At 36.3% G+C, this 17814-nt stretch overlaps 1 protein-coding gene and 1 long non-coding RNA gene across 10 annotated transcripts in view; one reads left to right on the forward strand and one right to left on the reverse strand.

Moving 5' to 3' along the window:
• Nucleotides 1-7339: 7339 nt before the first annotated feature.
• Nucleotides 7340-17814, reverse strand: part of LOC117197597 (vesicle-associated membrane protein 8-like) — a 31508-nt gene continuing 21033 nt past the window's right edge. For all 4 annotated transcript variants that reach the window (XM_049709416.1, XM_033410013.2, XM_033410011.2 and 1 more), the window contains one exon: nt 7340-7523. In XM_049709416.1, coding sequence (XP_049565373.1) covers nt 7386-7523 — 138 coding nt within the window. In that variant the 3' untranslated portion in view covers nt 7340-7385. The remainder of the gene's footprint in view (nt 7524-17814) is intronic.
• Nucleotides 7517-17814, forward strand: part of LOC117197598 (uncharacterized) — a 53606-nt gene continuing 43308 nt past the window's right edge. For 2 of the 6 annotated variants that reach the window (XR_007477178.1, XR_007477181.1), the window contains exon 1: nt 7517-17788. This is a non-coding gene — a long non-coding RNA (uncharacterized LOC117197598). The remainder of the gene's footprint in view (nt 17789-17814) is intronic. The other 4 variants (XR_007477182.1, XR_007477179.1, XR_007477180.1 and 1 more) reach the window with 4 other exon arrangements.

Here is a 17814-nt window from a genome sequence, read left to right on the forward strand (position 1 = left end):
AAAACCACTGGACCGCCAGGGAATTCCCTCCCATTTTCTTTGACCTTATATATTTTTTATGTTGCCTCCCCCTTTTTAAGTAATGGGTTTTAGTAGGATTTCAGAAGACCAGAAGTGGTATTGTTTACTTTTAGCACCCTTTTTGTGTGTGATAATGACAGATTTGGGGAGACAAAATGTTAGTAGTTCAGTACCCTTCTAAAATTTGGCCAGCAAAGTAGAAGTTTACAAGTAGTTTGCTAGTTTATTATAGAACAAATCTCATTTACCTGTTGGACAGTGTTAGGAAGCTTTGATTTCAGTTCTCATCAGTTTTGTAGACCCTGTTAGAGCTACCAACCCCCGTTTCTAGGTCTGTTGGCCTAAGTCAAATTTTGTTACCTTTTGGTTTACTAGATGTTTGCTACCAGGTGAGTTAGTTAATCTCTCTTCCTGGGGTTCTGGGTTTCCTCTTACTCCTTTTTTAACCTTCAAATATGTATTGTAAGGTTGCAGGTCTTATTACCACATTACTCTTTCCACATTGGGGTGGCAATTACTTCACTATTCTTTGTTGTATACAAGTTAGAATATAGTGTGTGGACACCTGTCCAGGTGCCATTCATGCTGAGATAGTTTTGAAAGGTAGTCTCAATAACATTAGGATCTGATTATTAGGTCTTTGTATTCTATACATTTATGTGCTTTGTTTTACTGCTTGGGAAAGTTCTTTGAAGTTGTCTTGTGCTTCAAAAGTACTTTATGGCCTTGAGGTATTGGGAATTTTAAAACAAGGACTGATCCCACTGTCCATCACAGTATTTGTGTTGGTCCTGAAATGTATAATGAGTTTATTTGGTTTGGAGTCAGCTTAACCTGAAATGTAAAAATCTAGATCCATGCATAATGGATGCACATCTCAATAAAGTAAATTTCTTTGGATGCAGTTCACTTAATAGTGCAATTTATCAGTGTACTAATACTTAAGGATGACCCCAGACTTCATGAAGACTGTTACTACCTACTTTTGAAAAGTTGAGAAGAATGCATACTTTTTCCTTTCTTCACTACTGGCTATAATTAGGAGTCTAGTCTGAAATTTTGCATGTGTAACATGGTTCTAGCAAGATCCAGTTGTGTAAATTGGTGGGTTGGGCTGTATATTGCTGTCAATTGCCTATAATCTGGAAAGTTGGGGGAGTGTTGATTATAATCTCGTTGGTATTTCAAAGAGACCTGCAGGCTATTTATATCAGAATCAGTATTGTTTGGAGGTGTTCCCTGGGATTCTGTATTTCACACACACCAAGTGATCTTCCCTACACTGAAGTTGTAAGGACTGTTGTTTTAAGGTGGTTAGAGTTAAGCTTGCTGTGTTTCATAAGGATTTTTTGTCTTTCTGTTTTTACTTTTATCTCGTGTAAAGACAAATAAAGGTGCATGTTTCATAAAACTTATACCACTCAAGCATTTTAATCACGGACCCTAAGTCTAGCTTGAAAAAAACCATAGAGACTTAGCATTCTAATGAGTGTAAGAGAGGACAGGGAGCAGTAGTGTGCCATGCTGGGGAAAGGAGGTGGTGAGGGTAGGTGGTTGGGATTAAACTCTTTAGAGGCAGTACATTCCCCTGTCGCCTGCATATTGCCCCCTTTGGTTTGTCACTGACTTCATTCATTCCATTATTATTAATTGGTAATCAGCAACTCTGTTTGAAACTGACTTTTTCTGTTGTCTTGAGTTGGGCTAGTTATATATTGCCCTGTTGTCCATAAGCATCTTTTAGATTCTCATGCAGGAGATAATTCCAACAGCTTCCCTTTATAAGTGACTATAGTATAGTAGCTTTGGGTAAGACTGCAGGATCCAAGGGAATATGTAATTTAGGAAGACAGAGCAGAATGCTCTGCTAAATGTTTATTTTCTCCAGTAAGCTCTGTAGAGGTGGATAATTTGGGGGGACAGAAAGGTGCTTAAAGGGCATGGAAAAAGGACTTGACAAAATTATTTTACTACTTAAAAAGGGTGAGATACTTTGTAGGAATGAAATCCTAAGTAAGAGCAAGGTGTTCCTTGTTTCAGCAGTCCAAATCAGTTATTTTAGTTGTCATGGGAGGAATTCTTTAAAGTCTTCAGAGAAAGTACAGATAGGTCCTCATTTATTAAACATTGATATTAGGGTTATCGGATTCTATTTTGAGAAACTTACCTAAGTTGCTCGGTGTTGGGAGAGAGAGTTTATTTCAAGGTTAGTTGATACACATTTTATTTGTGTAGGCTATATTCTGTTTGTATTTTAGAATTTGAAAGCAAGGTTACTTTCCTGCCTTTTTGAAATTTTTCTTGAAAATATTGGAAGACACTTTACAGTTGTATTATGCCAGTACCTAAATGTGACATTTAACATGTCATGGAAAGCTATGCTTTGAATAAATACTTGAGAAAAGGAATTATATAATTGCCCCTTTGTTGTATGGATGGCCTTGGGTTACACAGGGCTTTATCACATTTTTAGAGAACATTTGCCAATCTCAGACTGATGAAGTGGAACCCTTTTAAAAGAAATTGGAAGATGGCTATATAATTATTGCAGTGTAGTTAAAGAGATTGGCTAAGGCAATAAAGAAAATTTCAAAATACTCAGAAATTTGTTGTAAATTGCTTCTACAATAATTGATAAAGCATGCTACAACTAATTATATGTATTAAGACCTATCAGCATGTCTTTTTTTAGAACCTGGTTGACTTGATTCTAAACCAACATAATGTTCTCTGTACCATTTGACATTTTCAAGACATATTCTCCCTAAGCAGATTTTGTTGGAACCAAGTGTTTCCAGTTCTAGAAGCCTACTTCTAGAATCTTCATGTGAAGTTTATAGTGGGCTTTAATGGGGTTTTGATTTGCACTAAACTTTCTTTTCTGAAAGATTATGTTTAAATTATAATGTAGTGATTTTGTCTTAAAATTAAACTCTTAACAGCAGTCATGCATTTTTTGCACTGTCTTTTTTTTTTTTTTTTTTTTTAAGGTTTCCTCTCTTGGAAGAATTTCCTGAAATAATGTAGGTCTTGTTTTCTTATTTGGGAAGGTAAGGCAACTACTGTCATGTTTAAAATGACAATGTTAAATGACGGCATTCTTTTTAAAGTTAGTGATGCATAATTGGTTAAACAGTATTACAGGTTGAGATTTTGATGGAAGAAAAAAGCAATTTCCAATTTTCTCCAGAATATTCATGAGAAAGGATACCAAGAGTAGGAATATTTTATATGGGGATGTTCAGTCTTTAGCCTCTACTGGGCTTGCTGTCAAATTGTGAAACCACTAAAAGGGCTGGGAATGCATTTACTCTCTATGCAGACAAATTTTTCAAAAAATGGCAAATCGAATTAGATGTGTACAATAGCAATAATGTTAACCAAGGTACTCATATTCAACGTAAATACAGAAAAAACCTAACAGTATCATTTCATTATTACATTTCCTACGTTCCTTTGAGAACTCTTTAAGGAATGTGGGTCACTCAGTGCTGGCCTGCCAAGAGAGAGGGTTCCATCATGGTGGGTCATGGTGTGGTGCTGAGCAGGGGCTTCCCCTCAAATGACCTGTTTTCCTGTAACCAGCTTGTGATTCGTCTAAAAATCAGGCCGGAACTAAATAATGAATTTTGTTCTAGCTTCTGCGAAGACTGTAATGAGATAACGAATTTTCAAAACAAGTTAAAATAATTCTTGCAGATTTATTAGAATGTGCGGGACATTCTATTTTGTAGATATTTAAAAAATTCTTGTTTAGTATGTTGAATGGAATAGATATTTCAAGTGAATGGTTCAGAGGTCCCACTCTGTCATTTGTCCTGTGATGTTGGGCAAATAAAATTGAACTTCTCCAACAAGCGTCAGTTTTTCCAACTGTAAAATTAGATGTTCTTTAGGGATGAACATTAAATGATAGGTATGTGAAAAGTGCTTTGATGTTAGTCATTCTCAGCTTCATACACTGAATGGGGTTTAAACTTTGAGGCGCCATTCCAACCTTAAGCAGAACCTTCAGGTTTGGAGCCCAGACAGCCTACACTGTCTTATTAGGATCCCCAGGTGATTCTGATGCTGAGCGTTGAAAACCAAAGCTCTGTATTTATTGCTGTGATCATGTTTAAGAGCTATGGAAATCATGCATATGAAAAAGTATCAAATGTTAATGTCTCTCTGTATGTGCTAGGCAGTCCAAATACAAAAAAGGCTTGAGGGGAGTAGACACATAGTTGTCTACCATGATGGGGATGAGTGCCCTTTTTGAAGCTTGCCTGGGCACCTGCAGGGACTCCCTACTTTTGTTTCTGTCACTCTTCTGGGCTTCCCTGCTGTGAGTCTTCAGGAGATTTCATGTGGAAGCTCTGTGATTTTGGTGAGTAATTTGGGAAAAGGAGATAAGCAGAAGAGAGGAGTCACAGTAGACTAAGGTCTAGATCACAGACCTAGATCACATAGCTGTGATCCCCTTTATAGACACAGGAGATAAGGTCCAGTAAGCAGTTTTGTGGGGAAAGGAAGAAGAATATATACGAGTTTTAGGATTTAATATTTGAGGTGTTTGCACGTTATCCAAGTGGATGTCTCCAGTAGAGAAAATGGTTTGGAATTCAGAAGGAAGGTTATTGCTGGAGAAGGCAATGCCATGGGAGTGAATAAAAGCACCCTGGAGAGTGTGGAAAATGAAGAGAACCGAAGGCTGAGCTCTGCTGCAGTCCATCTGAGTGAATGAATGAATGCACGACTGAACTCCCAAGGTCTAGTCCACTTTCTCCACCCACACAGCAAGCAGTGTCTTCATTTGTTCATCTTTTTTCCTCTTACTATGTTAGCCCAGTGGACTCTGGCAAGTGACCTAACTTGTGCTTCAGTTTTCTTATCTGTAAAATGGAAATAATAATAGTACCCATCTCAGGGTTGTTGTGAGAATTAAATAAAAATAAAGTACTTCAACAGCTACTGGCATATCAGTGCTCAGTAACAACATTAACTGGATTGCCTTTACCAGTTGAGATAAATTTGATTTCTAATAAGGTCCAATTCCCATCCCACTTATAAGTGCAAATCTTCCTCAGTGACTGGAGCCAGTGTTGATCATTATCTTTCTTGTATTTTTTCCCTGCCACACAATGCATCACTTAGTAGATGTTATTTTAACGTGTTTATGATCTTTGTTGGTCTTACCTCCTCAACTGGAATGTAAGCTTCCCGTAGGATCGGAACCATTTCTTATACTTCTACATACAGCCGTTAATTTCTCAAATGTCTGTTATCTCTATCAATGTGGTAACTTAGAATAAATCCTAATGATTTAGGACTGTTTTGGTGCAGAGGAGCAACTCAACAATATTTGAATGCATAAATGAAAAATCTAAGATTGTCTTAATATCTGTTTCTACTCAGGTACATTCTGCTAGGTGTTGCACAAATAGCAGGGAAACACTTTACTAAATGAGTACTTTGCTTACTTCTTCCTAGCAGCTTTCAACAGTTCATAAAAATAGAAGTCATCTGGAAAATTCTTAAACTCTGTTTAAGACTGCCTAGGAAAACAGGTATTACATGGGACGTGCTGCCTGGAACCAGGGTGATAGCCTGTGCTTTAAACGCGCTGCAAGTGGAGGGAGGTTGCAAAGGCATTTTTTTTATTTTTTAGGCTTCTGGGTCTTGGCATCCTAAAATGTAAAATTGGGGGTGGTGTGGTGGCTAGATTAGGTGTTAAATTTGATGTCTTCTAGCAATAAATATGCTAGTATTCACTGGCAATCAGGATACAAATACATTGTTTTGTACATAATTATAAATTACAGAAATTTTATAGGGCTACAAAAGTAATGGCAGCAAAATGCATGACAATATCCTCACAGTATTCCTTCAGATTCCTATCTCTACCCGCCCCCCCCACCAAAACAACCTACTAACCTGGTCCAAAGCAAAATAGTACTGATGTGTGTTGTCTGGCCCACAATTAATTTAAGGGGTCAGATAATATACTCTGAGTTAAACGTGGGTTTCGTGGCTATATACCTCAGTCAGTACTTGAATCAGTAAAATCTCAGCTTTCTAGCTGTGTGATCTTGAACATGCCATTTAACTTTGCTCTTTTCTCATATGCAAAATAAAGATGATAATGTGAACTAACATTAACGTAGCACTTATGTGCCAGCCAGTTTTATGTGCTTTACATTATACTAACAATAGTTTTTACCTCTTCATGTCATTGTAAAATTTAATGAGACACCTCTCCCCCAAAGCACTTAGTACATATGTCAGACTATATTTCTTTTCCTGGGTATAAATTACAGAAACTCCAAAAGTTTCTAACATTTAAAATGCTTTAAAAAATATTTTGTGAATAGAAAGGTGATATTGTGCTGGAGGAATTGGGACCTACTTAAAATGCTGATATTTGATCATTATCAGAATTAAAATGAGTTCTCTAGTAGTCAGGAACCCCTGTTCTAATCTTTTTATTCTTCCCCATGGATCACTATGATTTTTATGATTTTTAAAACGTACTTTAGACCTCAACATCCCAGTTAGGAAATAGAATTCATAAAACCTTGTAACCAACTGCGAAGTGAAGTTGAATGTTTTGGGTTTTAGAAATCTTAGTGATTCAAGGTTATTGGATGAAGTGTATCAGTTAAAAAGAGAATAAAGCTGTTAGGGTGGTAAAATAGAAGACATGACCTGTGATTTATTAGAGAAATGATAGTTTCCTAATTTTTTAATCTTTACCCAAAGAAATGCCTAGTATAAAACACAATGGTTTGAATTTTCATTTCACATGAAAGAATATGTAGAAGAGGTGAATGTGTATCTGGACTGTACTCATGTAAGAATTCTTCTAAGGGAATTTTAAGGTCATTTCTGAGTAAGGAGTAAGATAATGGGGATTTAATCAATGCCATAAATGCAGTCATCTTTCCTATTAAGTAATAGTTAACACTTAAATAGCATTTTCTATGTGGTAGACAACAACTCTATGCGATATTATTATTATTAGCTCCATTTTAAAGATGAGGAGACAGGGTCAAAGGTTAACCAACTTGTCCAAAGTCATCTATATGGTATGTGGCAGAGTGGAGAGTTGAAGCTTGGCAGTCTGATTTCAGGGTATGTGCTTGTAATATTAACAAAGAGAAGAGTAGTGGAGCAGTGGTAAAAAAAAACAAAAAACAAATGGGATTACAGAAATGGGAGAGGTATAAAGACGAGTCAAGGAACACTAAAGGGACAAGGAAATACTTCCAACCCCCTTTTCCTCCATTCCTCCTACCACGAGAGAAGGCTTTTGTAGTTGTTGGTTGTAGAACTCTAATTACATATAACAATTTATTGGTACCTGCTGGGGATGGGGAGAAGGGTCAAGTTGGTATTACATTTGTACTTAAAAGAATGATGATGATTGAAAGGAGAATGGCCATGGTGATGACTATAATCTTTTTGAAGTGTTTCCACCATATCCTCCCAAGAATCTTTCTTGTTTTTTGGGATTCTTTGGCCTGAAATGAAAATAAACACAAATTTAATGTTTTCTTTCCATTTCTGGATTAATGTGCACACTACAATACTTATTAGAACGATTTAGAAGAACAGATTTAATTTGGGTTTGACCAATCACAAAAAGTCTCAGTAAGTCTGAGCAGCTGTTATAAAATGATGCACCAAGATTCTTTATTGTGTTCAGCTATACTTCTATTGGCTTTATTAATTTTGTGACCTTGAATAAGTTACTCTCTGAACTGGTTTCCTCATCTTAACATCATGATTTTACTTAAATTCCACTATCCCCTACAACCCTATTTAAAATTGCTACCCCATCTCCATTCCAGAAGCCCTCTTCTTCTTCAATGCATTATTTTTCTCCAAAGTACTTATCTCTTATCTAACAATATGTACATTTTACTTACTTGTTGTTTGTTGAGAACGTAAGTTCTATGAAGGCAGGGATTTTTTGTCTGTTTCATTCACTGCTATATTCCCAACAGCGAACAACATAGAGCAGGTGTTCAATTATAATAGTATTTGTTGAAAAAATGAATGACTAAATCTATTAAATGAGGATAGTAGTATCTGCCACATAGTAGCCCAGATTGTGAGGATTAACTGAGGTAGTGAATATAGTATATCGAGACTGGATATAAGAATAAATTATGCCATTATTATAATTAATATTTTGATGAATAATGAGATGGACTTCGTTAAGTACGATATAAAAAGTTTCATATCTTAATTAACCTAAACAAAATAGCTCACTTTTATTAAATTTTATTAAGATTATTGAAAGAATCCAAGGAGCAGTGGAGAGAAATGAAACACGGTCACACGAAATTGTAAAATCCTTCCCCCCATCCCCTGAAGTAAGCTTTATTGTTTTCATTTGGTCTACTCCTTTTTATTTTTAAAATATATGTAACTGCTTTTCCTATAGCGTGATACAAATAAATTGCTTGATGCTTACATGGATTTCTGCTATCTGCCACCTGGATGAGTAAAATTCTAACATATTTCAGTTATCTTTCTTCGTGCAACAGATCTGCTTTTTTACTCTCAGTATATATGGTGATTTTCCAAGAACAAAATCAAGGTATGTACATGATTACAGTGCATGCTATAAATGGCATGAGTCCTGGTATGCCACTCAGATGGTCTCATGACTAGTGTATGACAAGTTATGGGAGCCCCAGGTTTATATATCCAAGATGCTGGTGGTTATTCTCAAGGATCTGGTGTATGGAAGCTACTGACTATATATACTTTCCAAGATGTTATAATTTATTGAATGCTTAAAATGCAGGTACTATAGGACATGCATTATATGTATTTTTGCATAATAGTATGCAATACTTATAATAACCCTAGGTGAATATTCCTGTTTTATAGTGTTGAAGAAAATGAGGCTCAGAATGGTTTAAGTTGCTTGCCTCAGAGTAAGTGGTGGAGCTGGAATTCAAATCTAGAATTGCATGACTATACTGCCTCGTGTAGAAACAGTGAATTAAGGTATAAATGGACTTTATATCTTTCTCTTAGACTATTTATTCTCTTTTATTAATGTAGCGTGTATATATAGTTTGAAAAGTCTGAATTCTATAAGGCTTATGAGTAAAAACTGCATTTTCCTGCCCTGCTCCTCTTCACCCTGATCCTATTTTTCAGAGGTAATCACTTTCAGCTCTTTTTCGTGTGTTTTGTTAATTGTTGTATCTCTATTTCCTGGAACAGTGGTTCTCTCCTGGGGATAATTTTGCCCTCCAGAGGACGTTTGGCGATATCAGGAGACATTTTTGACTGTCATGACTGTAGGGGTGCTACTGGGCATCTAATGGATAGAAGCCAGGAATGCTGTTGAATATCCTACAATGCATAGGATAGTCCAGAGTGTGCCACGGCTGAGAAACCCTGACCTAAAACAGTGTCTGACATGTAGTGGGTGCTCAGTAAATACTTGTTGAATGCACCTCATTTAGCTGTTTATTTTTTCCTGCTGTTTGTTTTCCTCTGTATTGCTAGAAACTATATATATATATTTTTAATTTTTTCCTTGCGGCACGCAGGCCTCTCACTGTTGTGGCCTCTCCCGCCGCGGAGCACAGGCTCCGGACGCGCAGGCCCAGCGGCCATGGCCCACGGACCCAGCCGCTCCGCGGCATTTGGGATCTTCCCGATCCGGGGCACGAACCCGCGTCCCCTGCATCGGCAGGCGGACTCCCAACCACTGCGCCACCAGGGAAGCCCCATATATATATTTTTTTTCTTGATTTTTCCTGTTTCCAACTATAGAAAAGGGGATATAACTCCTACCATACCTCCAAACCCCCCTTCCCCAAACACATACCTTTCCTATTTGTGTTTAATTAAAGCTTTGTAACTATTCCCTGAGACATGGAGCATATTTGACTACATTGACTTTAGTGTATAGCTTTTTGGTTTCTCTAGAGCTAATAATAGGTAGATAGTTAAAATGTTTTCATTTATTAGTTTTTAATCTACCAACCAGTAATTCATTCCCAAACTTTCCAGAGGAGCTGGAAAATATCCTTCCTTTGATGGCTCCTCTGTTGGATCCTTCTGCTTTATCTTGAAGTTCCTCACAGAGCCTTTTGATCTACTCCAGTGTGGTTTGGTTGGGGTCTAGGTTTGCTATACCTATAGCTTTAATCTTAAGATCTTTCTGCACCAGTATCCTGGGAATGCCCTTCTCTTGTGCTGGGCCTTTTGTTTTTTCAGTCTCATTTCGTTCCCTTTCTTGATTTATTTCCTTCTGTTGGTGAAAAATTTCTGCTGAAAACTTCTTAGGAAGGGTGAGTGAGAGATATGTTTCTGAGAATTTACATGCCTAGAAATGTCTTGATTCTACCCTTGGTAATTTGGGTATAGAAGTCTAATGTGGAAATCATTTTCCTTCAGAATTTTAAAAGCATTCCTTCATTTTTGTTTAGCACCCGTATATTGCTTTTGCAAAATCTGTTATTCTAATTGCCAAGTCTTTGTTTTTTCTCTCTCTCTAAAAACCTTCAGAATCTTCTCTTCCTTTTTAACGTTCTATACTTTCGAGATTACATGCCCTGCTATGATCCTCTTTTGTTGTTCATTGAATCTGTAAATTCATGTTATTTAGTTCTAGGATTTTTTCTTGTATTAATCTGATTTTCTCCCCTCTGATTCCTTCATTTTCTTTTTCTGAAAATCCTGTTATTCATATGTTGGATCTCTTACACTGATTCTCTGTCTTTTCTCTCTCTTTTTGCTCTGCTCTCTGAGAGAATATCTCAACTTTATATTACAATCATTCTATTTAATTAAATTTTACTGTTGTTTTAACTTCCAAAAGATCTTTATGTTCTATGAATAAGCTTTTACATAGCTTTCCATTCTTGTTTCAGGGTTGTACAATATTGTCTTCTATTATTTCTCCGAAGACATTAGAGAGGTTTTTTTTTTTTTAAATAAATTTATTTATTTATTTTTGGCTGCATTGGGTCTCTAGTTGTGGTGGGTGGGAGCTACTCTTTGTTGCGGTGGCTTCTCTTGTTGCGGAGCACGGGCTCTAGGCACACGGGCTCAGTAGTTGTGGCTTGCAGGCTCTAGAGCTCAGGCTCAGTAGTTGTGGCGCATGGGCTTAGTTGCTCCGCGGCATGTGGGATCTTCCCGGACCAGCAGCTTTTACTGCTCTAATGAGGCTCGAACTTGTGTCCCCTGCATTGGCAGGCAGATTCTTAACCACTGCATCACCAGGGAAGCCCTGTTTGCTTTTTTTAAGTGAAGTATAATTTACAATATTGTGTTAGTTTCAGGTGTACAGCACAGTGATTCAGATATACATACATATGTATATGTGTGTATATATATATGTATATGTGTGTGTATATATATATATACACACACACACACACATATATATTCCTTTTCATATTCTTTTCCCTTATAGGTTATTACAAAATATTGAGTATAGTTCCCTGTGCTATACAGTAGGTCCTTATTGGTTATCTATTTTATACATAGTAGTGTGTTCATGTTAACCCCAAACTTCTAATTTATCCTTCCCCCCGGAGAGACTTTTTTTTTAAATGAAGCTTTCTTTTGCTTCTGCATTATCTGTTTTGTCTGAGTTCCTTTTTTCTGTTTACTTTGATTTTTTTTTTATTATAGAGATTTTTCTCAAATATCTCATGATCTAAAATGATGATTGGAAACTCCATATGAGTGAGTGAGGGCTATCATTTGGTGGGCTTCACTATAGGATAATCTGGTATGAACCTGACTATTTCATTGGGGGAATGCCTCAATATCTGTAGGTCAGTATCTGTAGGTCTTTTTTCCTTGGCCTCGTGAGTTTTCTTAGGGAGGACTTCTCTAATCTCCTGCCTGGGTGAAGCTGACTGGGAGAGAGGTTGGGGAATGGTCACCCTATTCAGGATGCAGATTTTTACTTAGTCCACCTAATTTTAATATGATGGTCACTCTGGCCTTAACTGCACCTGGTAAATGAGTTTAGAATCTCTTAGATCTTTTGTCTTTAGATAATACAATTTATTATCCTTTGTCAGGGGTAAGGAGAGGAAACTGTGGCTGTAAAAAGTCGGGAAGGGGCTCTACAGGTAAAATGTTCCTTTTAAACACATTATACCCAATCTCTTCTTTCTAGACCCATACTGCTTTTAGAAGTACCGTGTGTCTCCTTTTAGAAGTACGATGTGTGTCCAATTTATGATCCTTTCCAAGGTTCTATGGCCTGGATCATTTGGCATCTTAATATCTTCTGCTATAAGCTTGTTTTTCGAATTTTTACTGCTCTAATGAGGCTACTAAGTACTCAGAACCCATTTTCCTAGCTTCCAAAATTTTGAAATTTCTTTTCTCTTGTTCTTTTTCTAAAATATCCTAGTGGTTTATACATTAAAATCTCTAATTGTTGTTTTTACCTATCATTTTATTGGAGTTTTGAGAGGATACCAAAATAAATGTATATGTTTAATCTGCAAGTTAAAATCCATGACCCATATTTATCTGTAGGCAGACTGACAGAAAGCTTATTGGCCTACTTTTTGTTAAAAAGCCAAATCTGCTGTTTAAGAATAGTTGGGTCTTTTACAAAAAGATCAAGAGAGAGAAAATTAATTTAGTTAGGCAAAAATAGAGGGTTTAGTGAGAATGATTATGTGATATCTGTGTGAAAATAATCTGAGAACAATTGTAAAATATTTCAGTTAAATTTCATCTTTATTTTTTTTTCCTTTATTTTATTTTATTTTTTTGGCTGCATTGCGCATGGCATGTGGGATCTTAGTTTCTGGACCAGGAATCAAACCGGCAGCCCCTGCAGTGGAAGTGGGGAGTCTTAACCACTGAATCACCAGGGAAGTCCCAAATTTAATCTTTTATTGAGCTGCTTCTACTCAACTGGCTTCAAAGAGGAAGTCATTTTTCCCCATGTAATCAGGAAATACAATATATACATAAAAGTGGGATTTGTTTGGAAGGAAAGGCAGTAAAGTGAAAAAAAATCTCAATTTTTTTGCTATAACTTTCTGGGATTTAGATGTTGCCTCTTTTCTGATAAGAAAGAAACATGATATAATCTAATAAAGTAATAGATCCAGTGATATAGTGGATTATGTAACCCTATAACCCTGCCACTATTACTACTCAGAAATGCTAGATAAAATATAAGAAGCAAACTTTTAAATGCATAACTGATATTGGAAGAAAGTAAGAGTAAGGCCAAGTGCAGGAACCTAGGAAAGCAGTGAGAAGTTGCACTGATGGTGCAGCTCCTCTGGATTTGGGAAGGTGATGATGTTGGCCTCTGCCATGCAGGCAGGGCTTAGGATTTAGTGCTCACAGCGGGCTCACGTGAGGAAAGCAATGAAACTACTCAATTTCCATCCTTCCTGTTAACTAGGCTCAGAGCTTTGGAGTCTTCCTTGACTCTCTCTCACCTCATGGCCAACTCTAATTCGCTCCACCTTCAAAATATATCCAGAATCCAACCACTTCTCATCACCTATATTGCAGTCAATATTCATTTAGTGTTACCTACACCTTTACCACTATCTATATAGTTCCTTTAGAATTTCCTTTAGTGATAAACTTCCAGATATGATAAAGACAGCCAGCTATCCACTGAAGACTTTGAGTTCCCCTTCCATAATGTAGAGTTGTTGCTGGCAAGAGACTGTCCAATCACAGATCACATTTCTCAGGCCCTTCACCCCACCCCTTGCTGTGTCCTCTCTCTACCCCATGTACCTATGCAAAGCTAAAAGACTAATTCCTACCAATAGATTGTGAGTAGAAATGATGGGTGTCACTTTTGGGCTGAACTGGCTCAAAGCAAATGTGCTTCTTCCACTCCCTGTTTAACCAGCTGCCACCTGAAATTGAAAGATTCTGAGGGGCCATAGGCAATGACAGAGTCACAAAATGGAAAAAACTTGGGTTTCTGGATTACCCTGTGGAAGTCTGCTCACTGAAAGCCTGCCTTATACTGTTATACAACCGAGAAATTAACCTCTGTTGAGTTAAAACACTGAAAACTTGAGGTATGTTGGTATAGCTAATGTTTCTCTAATAGTGAAATTGTAGTAGGATGAGATGTTGTTATTATCAATACAGAACTCTAAAACATGTAGCACTGGCTTAGCCATCAGGTGGTAGGCACAGAAGAAACTGATATTAGAGTCTGGAAAGATAAAGACCAATGCTCTTCAGGGTAAAATATTTGCTAAAACTATTGCCTGTGATAATTTGGAAGGCAGGCAAAATACTACTGAGTCTGTCCTTTTAGAAGAAAAGGTTGGAAAATAGAAAGGTAGTGTGAGTTCTTGTTACTGGCTACATTTAGCAAGGCAGCAACTGGCTGGTTTGCAAGAAGAAATGAAAAGGAATAGAGAGACTGCAGAAATGTGGAACATTGGATGAGCTGATGGTTTGGGGGCCCAAATAATAAGACATTAGATTAAAAAGGCCTTTTAATGACAGATGCCCATTAAGATTCTACCCTTCCTCAATTACAACCCCCCCCAAACCTATTAAAAATGGACAAATGACTTGAAATGCAAGTCAAAGTAAGGTACCACTTCACACCGGTAGGATGGCTTTAATAAAAAAAAAAAAAAGGAAAAATAACAAGTGTTGAAGAGGATGTGGAGAAATTGGAACCCTCTTACATTACTGGTGGGAAGGTAAAATGGTTCAACCACAGTGGAAAATAGTTTGGAAATTCCTCAAAAAGTTAAAATAGAATTACCATATAATCCAGCAATTCCATTCCTATGTACATACATAAAAGAATTGAAAACAACTATTCAAACAAAAACTTGTACACAAATGTTCATAGCAGCATTATTCACAGTAGCCAAAAGGCAGAAACAACACAGATGTCCATCATTTGATGAATGGATAAACAAGTTGTAAATCTATACAATGGAATATTATTCAGCCAAAAAGGAATTAAGTACTGATACATGCTACAACATGGATGACCCTCGAAAACATCATGCTAAGTGAAAGAAGCCAGACACAAAAGATAACAGATTGTATAATTTCATTTATATGAAATACTCAGAATTGGTAAATCCATAGAGACAGAAAGTAGGTTATTGGTTGTTAGGCGCTGGGGAGTAATTGCTTAATGGGCATGAAGTTTATTTTTGGGGTGATAAAATGTTTTGGAACTAGATGGAGGTGGTGGGTACACAACATCGTGAATGTACCAATTGCCACTGAATTGTATACTTTAAAATGTTAATTTTTTGTTATGTGAATTTTACCTCAATTACAAAAAGATTGTGCCCTGCATTAGAGATCAGATTAAGGGTATAAGCTTCCTATCCAACCAAGCCTAATGGCCTCAAGGTAGTTGCCTTTAACTTGAGAGGGAGGCATGAACAAGGAAGCAAAGAAAATACATATTGGAAAGGATAAAAAAAATCCAGTCATTTTTCATATATGATGGCATTTCTATGTAGAAAATGCAAATAAGTCCACAAACAAACAATATTACCATAACAGAGTTCAGCAAGACTTGGGATACAAAATCAGTATGCAAAAATTGACTGCGTTCCTATTAACCAAAAATTTTTTGAAAATGTAGTTTAAAAAATATCACATACAATAGCAACAAAAACAGTAAGATATCAAGAAATAAATCTCAGAAAAGTTGTACAAGACCCTTAGGGGAAAAATTATAAAACTCTACTGAAAGATTTTGAAAGAGACTTAGAAAAATGAAGAAACATAGCATGTTCAGAGAAGGGAAAACAGTATTTTAAAGGTGTCAGTTCTCCCCATATTAATGTAATTCCAACTAATATCCCAACAATTTGTGTGTGTGTGTGTGTAACTTGAGATGTAGAATCTAAAATTCCCCAAAAGAGAAAGAAGCAAGCCTTGCCAACATAATTTCCAAAAAAGAGAAAGTAGACGAACTTGCCCTGTAAGATATTAAGACTTCTCATAAAACCACAGTAACTAAAATGGTGTAGTACCGGCCCAAGGAAATAGAAATAGATCAGAAGAATATAATACATACGAATCAAAAGAACGAAAATTGTTTACATATGAAAACATTATATGTGGCAAGGCTGGCATTACAAACCAAATGGGAAAGTCTGAGCTATTTAATAAATGGTCATTTGGGCAACTGGTTATTTATACAGAAAATAATAGAATTTGATTCCTACCTCATATTTTATGCAAAAATAAAACTCCAGATGTTTTAAAGGTTCATGTTTAAGAAGCAGAAATAAAAACTTTTAGGAGACAATATAAGAGTATCTTTATAACCTGGCGAAAGGAAGGCATTCTTAAGACACAGAAGGCATAAAGGACAGGACTGATACATTTGCCTACATGAAAGTTAAAGACATCTGTCCTGATAAATGGATAAAGAAGAAGTGGTACATATATACAATGGAATACTACTCAGCCATAAGAAATGAAATAATGCCATCTGCAGCAACATGGATGCAGCTAGAGATTATCATACTAAGTAAGTCAGAAAGAGGAAGACAAATACCATATGATATCATTATATATGGAATCTAAAATATGACACAAATGAACCAGTCTATGAAATAGACTCACGGGCATAGAGAAAAGACCGGTGGTTGCCAAGGGGGAGGGGGTTGGGAAGGGATGGATTGGAGGATGGGGTTAGCAGATGTAAGCTCTTATATATAGAATGGATAAACAACAAGGTCCTACTGTACAGCACAGAGAACTATATTCAATATCCTATGATAAACCATAATGGAAAAGAATATAAAAAAAGAATGTATATATAGTTATATATGTATAACTGAATCACTTTGCTGTATAGCAGAAATTAACAGAACAGTGTAAATCAACTACACTTCAATAAAAAAAATAGTAAAGAGAAAAGACTTCTGTCCTAAAAAAGACACTATACACAAAGTTAAAATCAATCCACATACTGGGAGAACATATTTACACTTTCTACAACTAAGTATTAGGATGAAGAATTATATACTCATTCATTATTCTAATAGTTATAAAATTAGTATTTTATATATATATACTAAATTATTAAAAAAGATAAGCACCCCATTAGCAAAATGGGCAAAGGATATCAACAGGCCACTCACAGAAGAAACGCTAATGGTTAATAAACAAAAATTGCTCTCTGTCATCCCAAATTAGGGAAATGCAAATCAAGACAATAGTTACTTTCTTTCCCCTACCAGATTGTTAAAAGTTATAATCTAATAATCTCAGGTTTTGGAAAGACAGTGTGGAGCGACGGGGCCTCTCATACAGCGCCGATGGGAGTATAAACTGGCACGACACTTTGGAAAGCAATTTTGAAACATTTGGCTAATTCAAAGGTGCACATATTTTAAGATCCAGCAATTCCATTTCTATGTATATATTATAGAACAGTGGGTCAAAAATGGGATCTAGCATCCCAGGGGGTTGTAAAAGATGACCCACTGGAGAGCAGGAAAATAATATTAGAACCATATCTATTTGTTCATTTTAATCTAAAAAACAAGAAGGAAATGAAAATATTTAAAATTTAACATATGGATAGGCACTGACATTTTCCCTAGGTATGATGTAAAATGGTAAATCATGAAAGTTAAGATGTTTTGAGGGTAGAGGGGAAATTCCACAGTGATGCAGAGTTGGCCACTGCGGACCCCTTTGTCCACTCTCTTGTAGTGTATTGCAATACCTACAATTTATATGGGTAAGTGAATTATGGGTAATACATGGGTAATATTATTTAGTTTCAGAATTGGTAAATCCATAGAGACAGAAAGTAGG

Source organism: Orcinus orca, chromosome 4, assembly GCF_937001465.1.
Source record: "Orcinus orca chromosome 4, mOrcOrc1.1, whole genome shotgun sequence".
NCBI lineage: Eukaryota > Metazoa > Chordata > Mammalia > Artiodactyla > Delphinidae > Orcinus > Orcinus orca.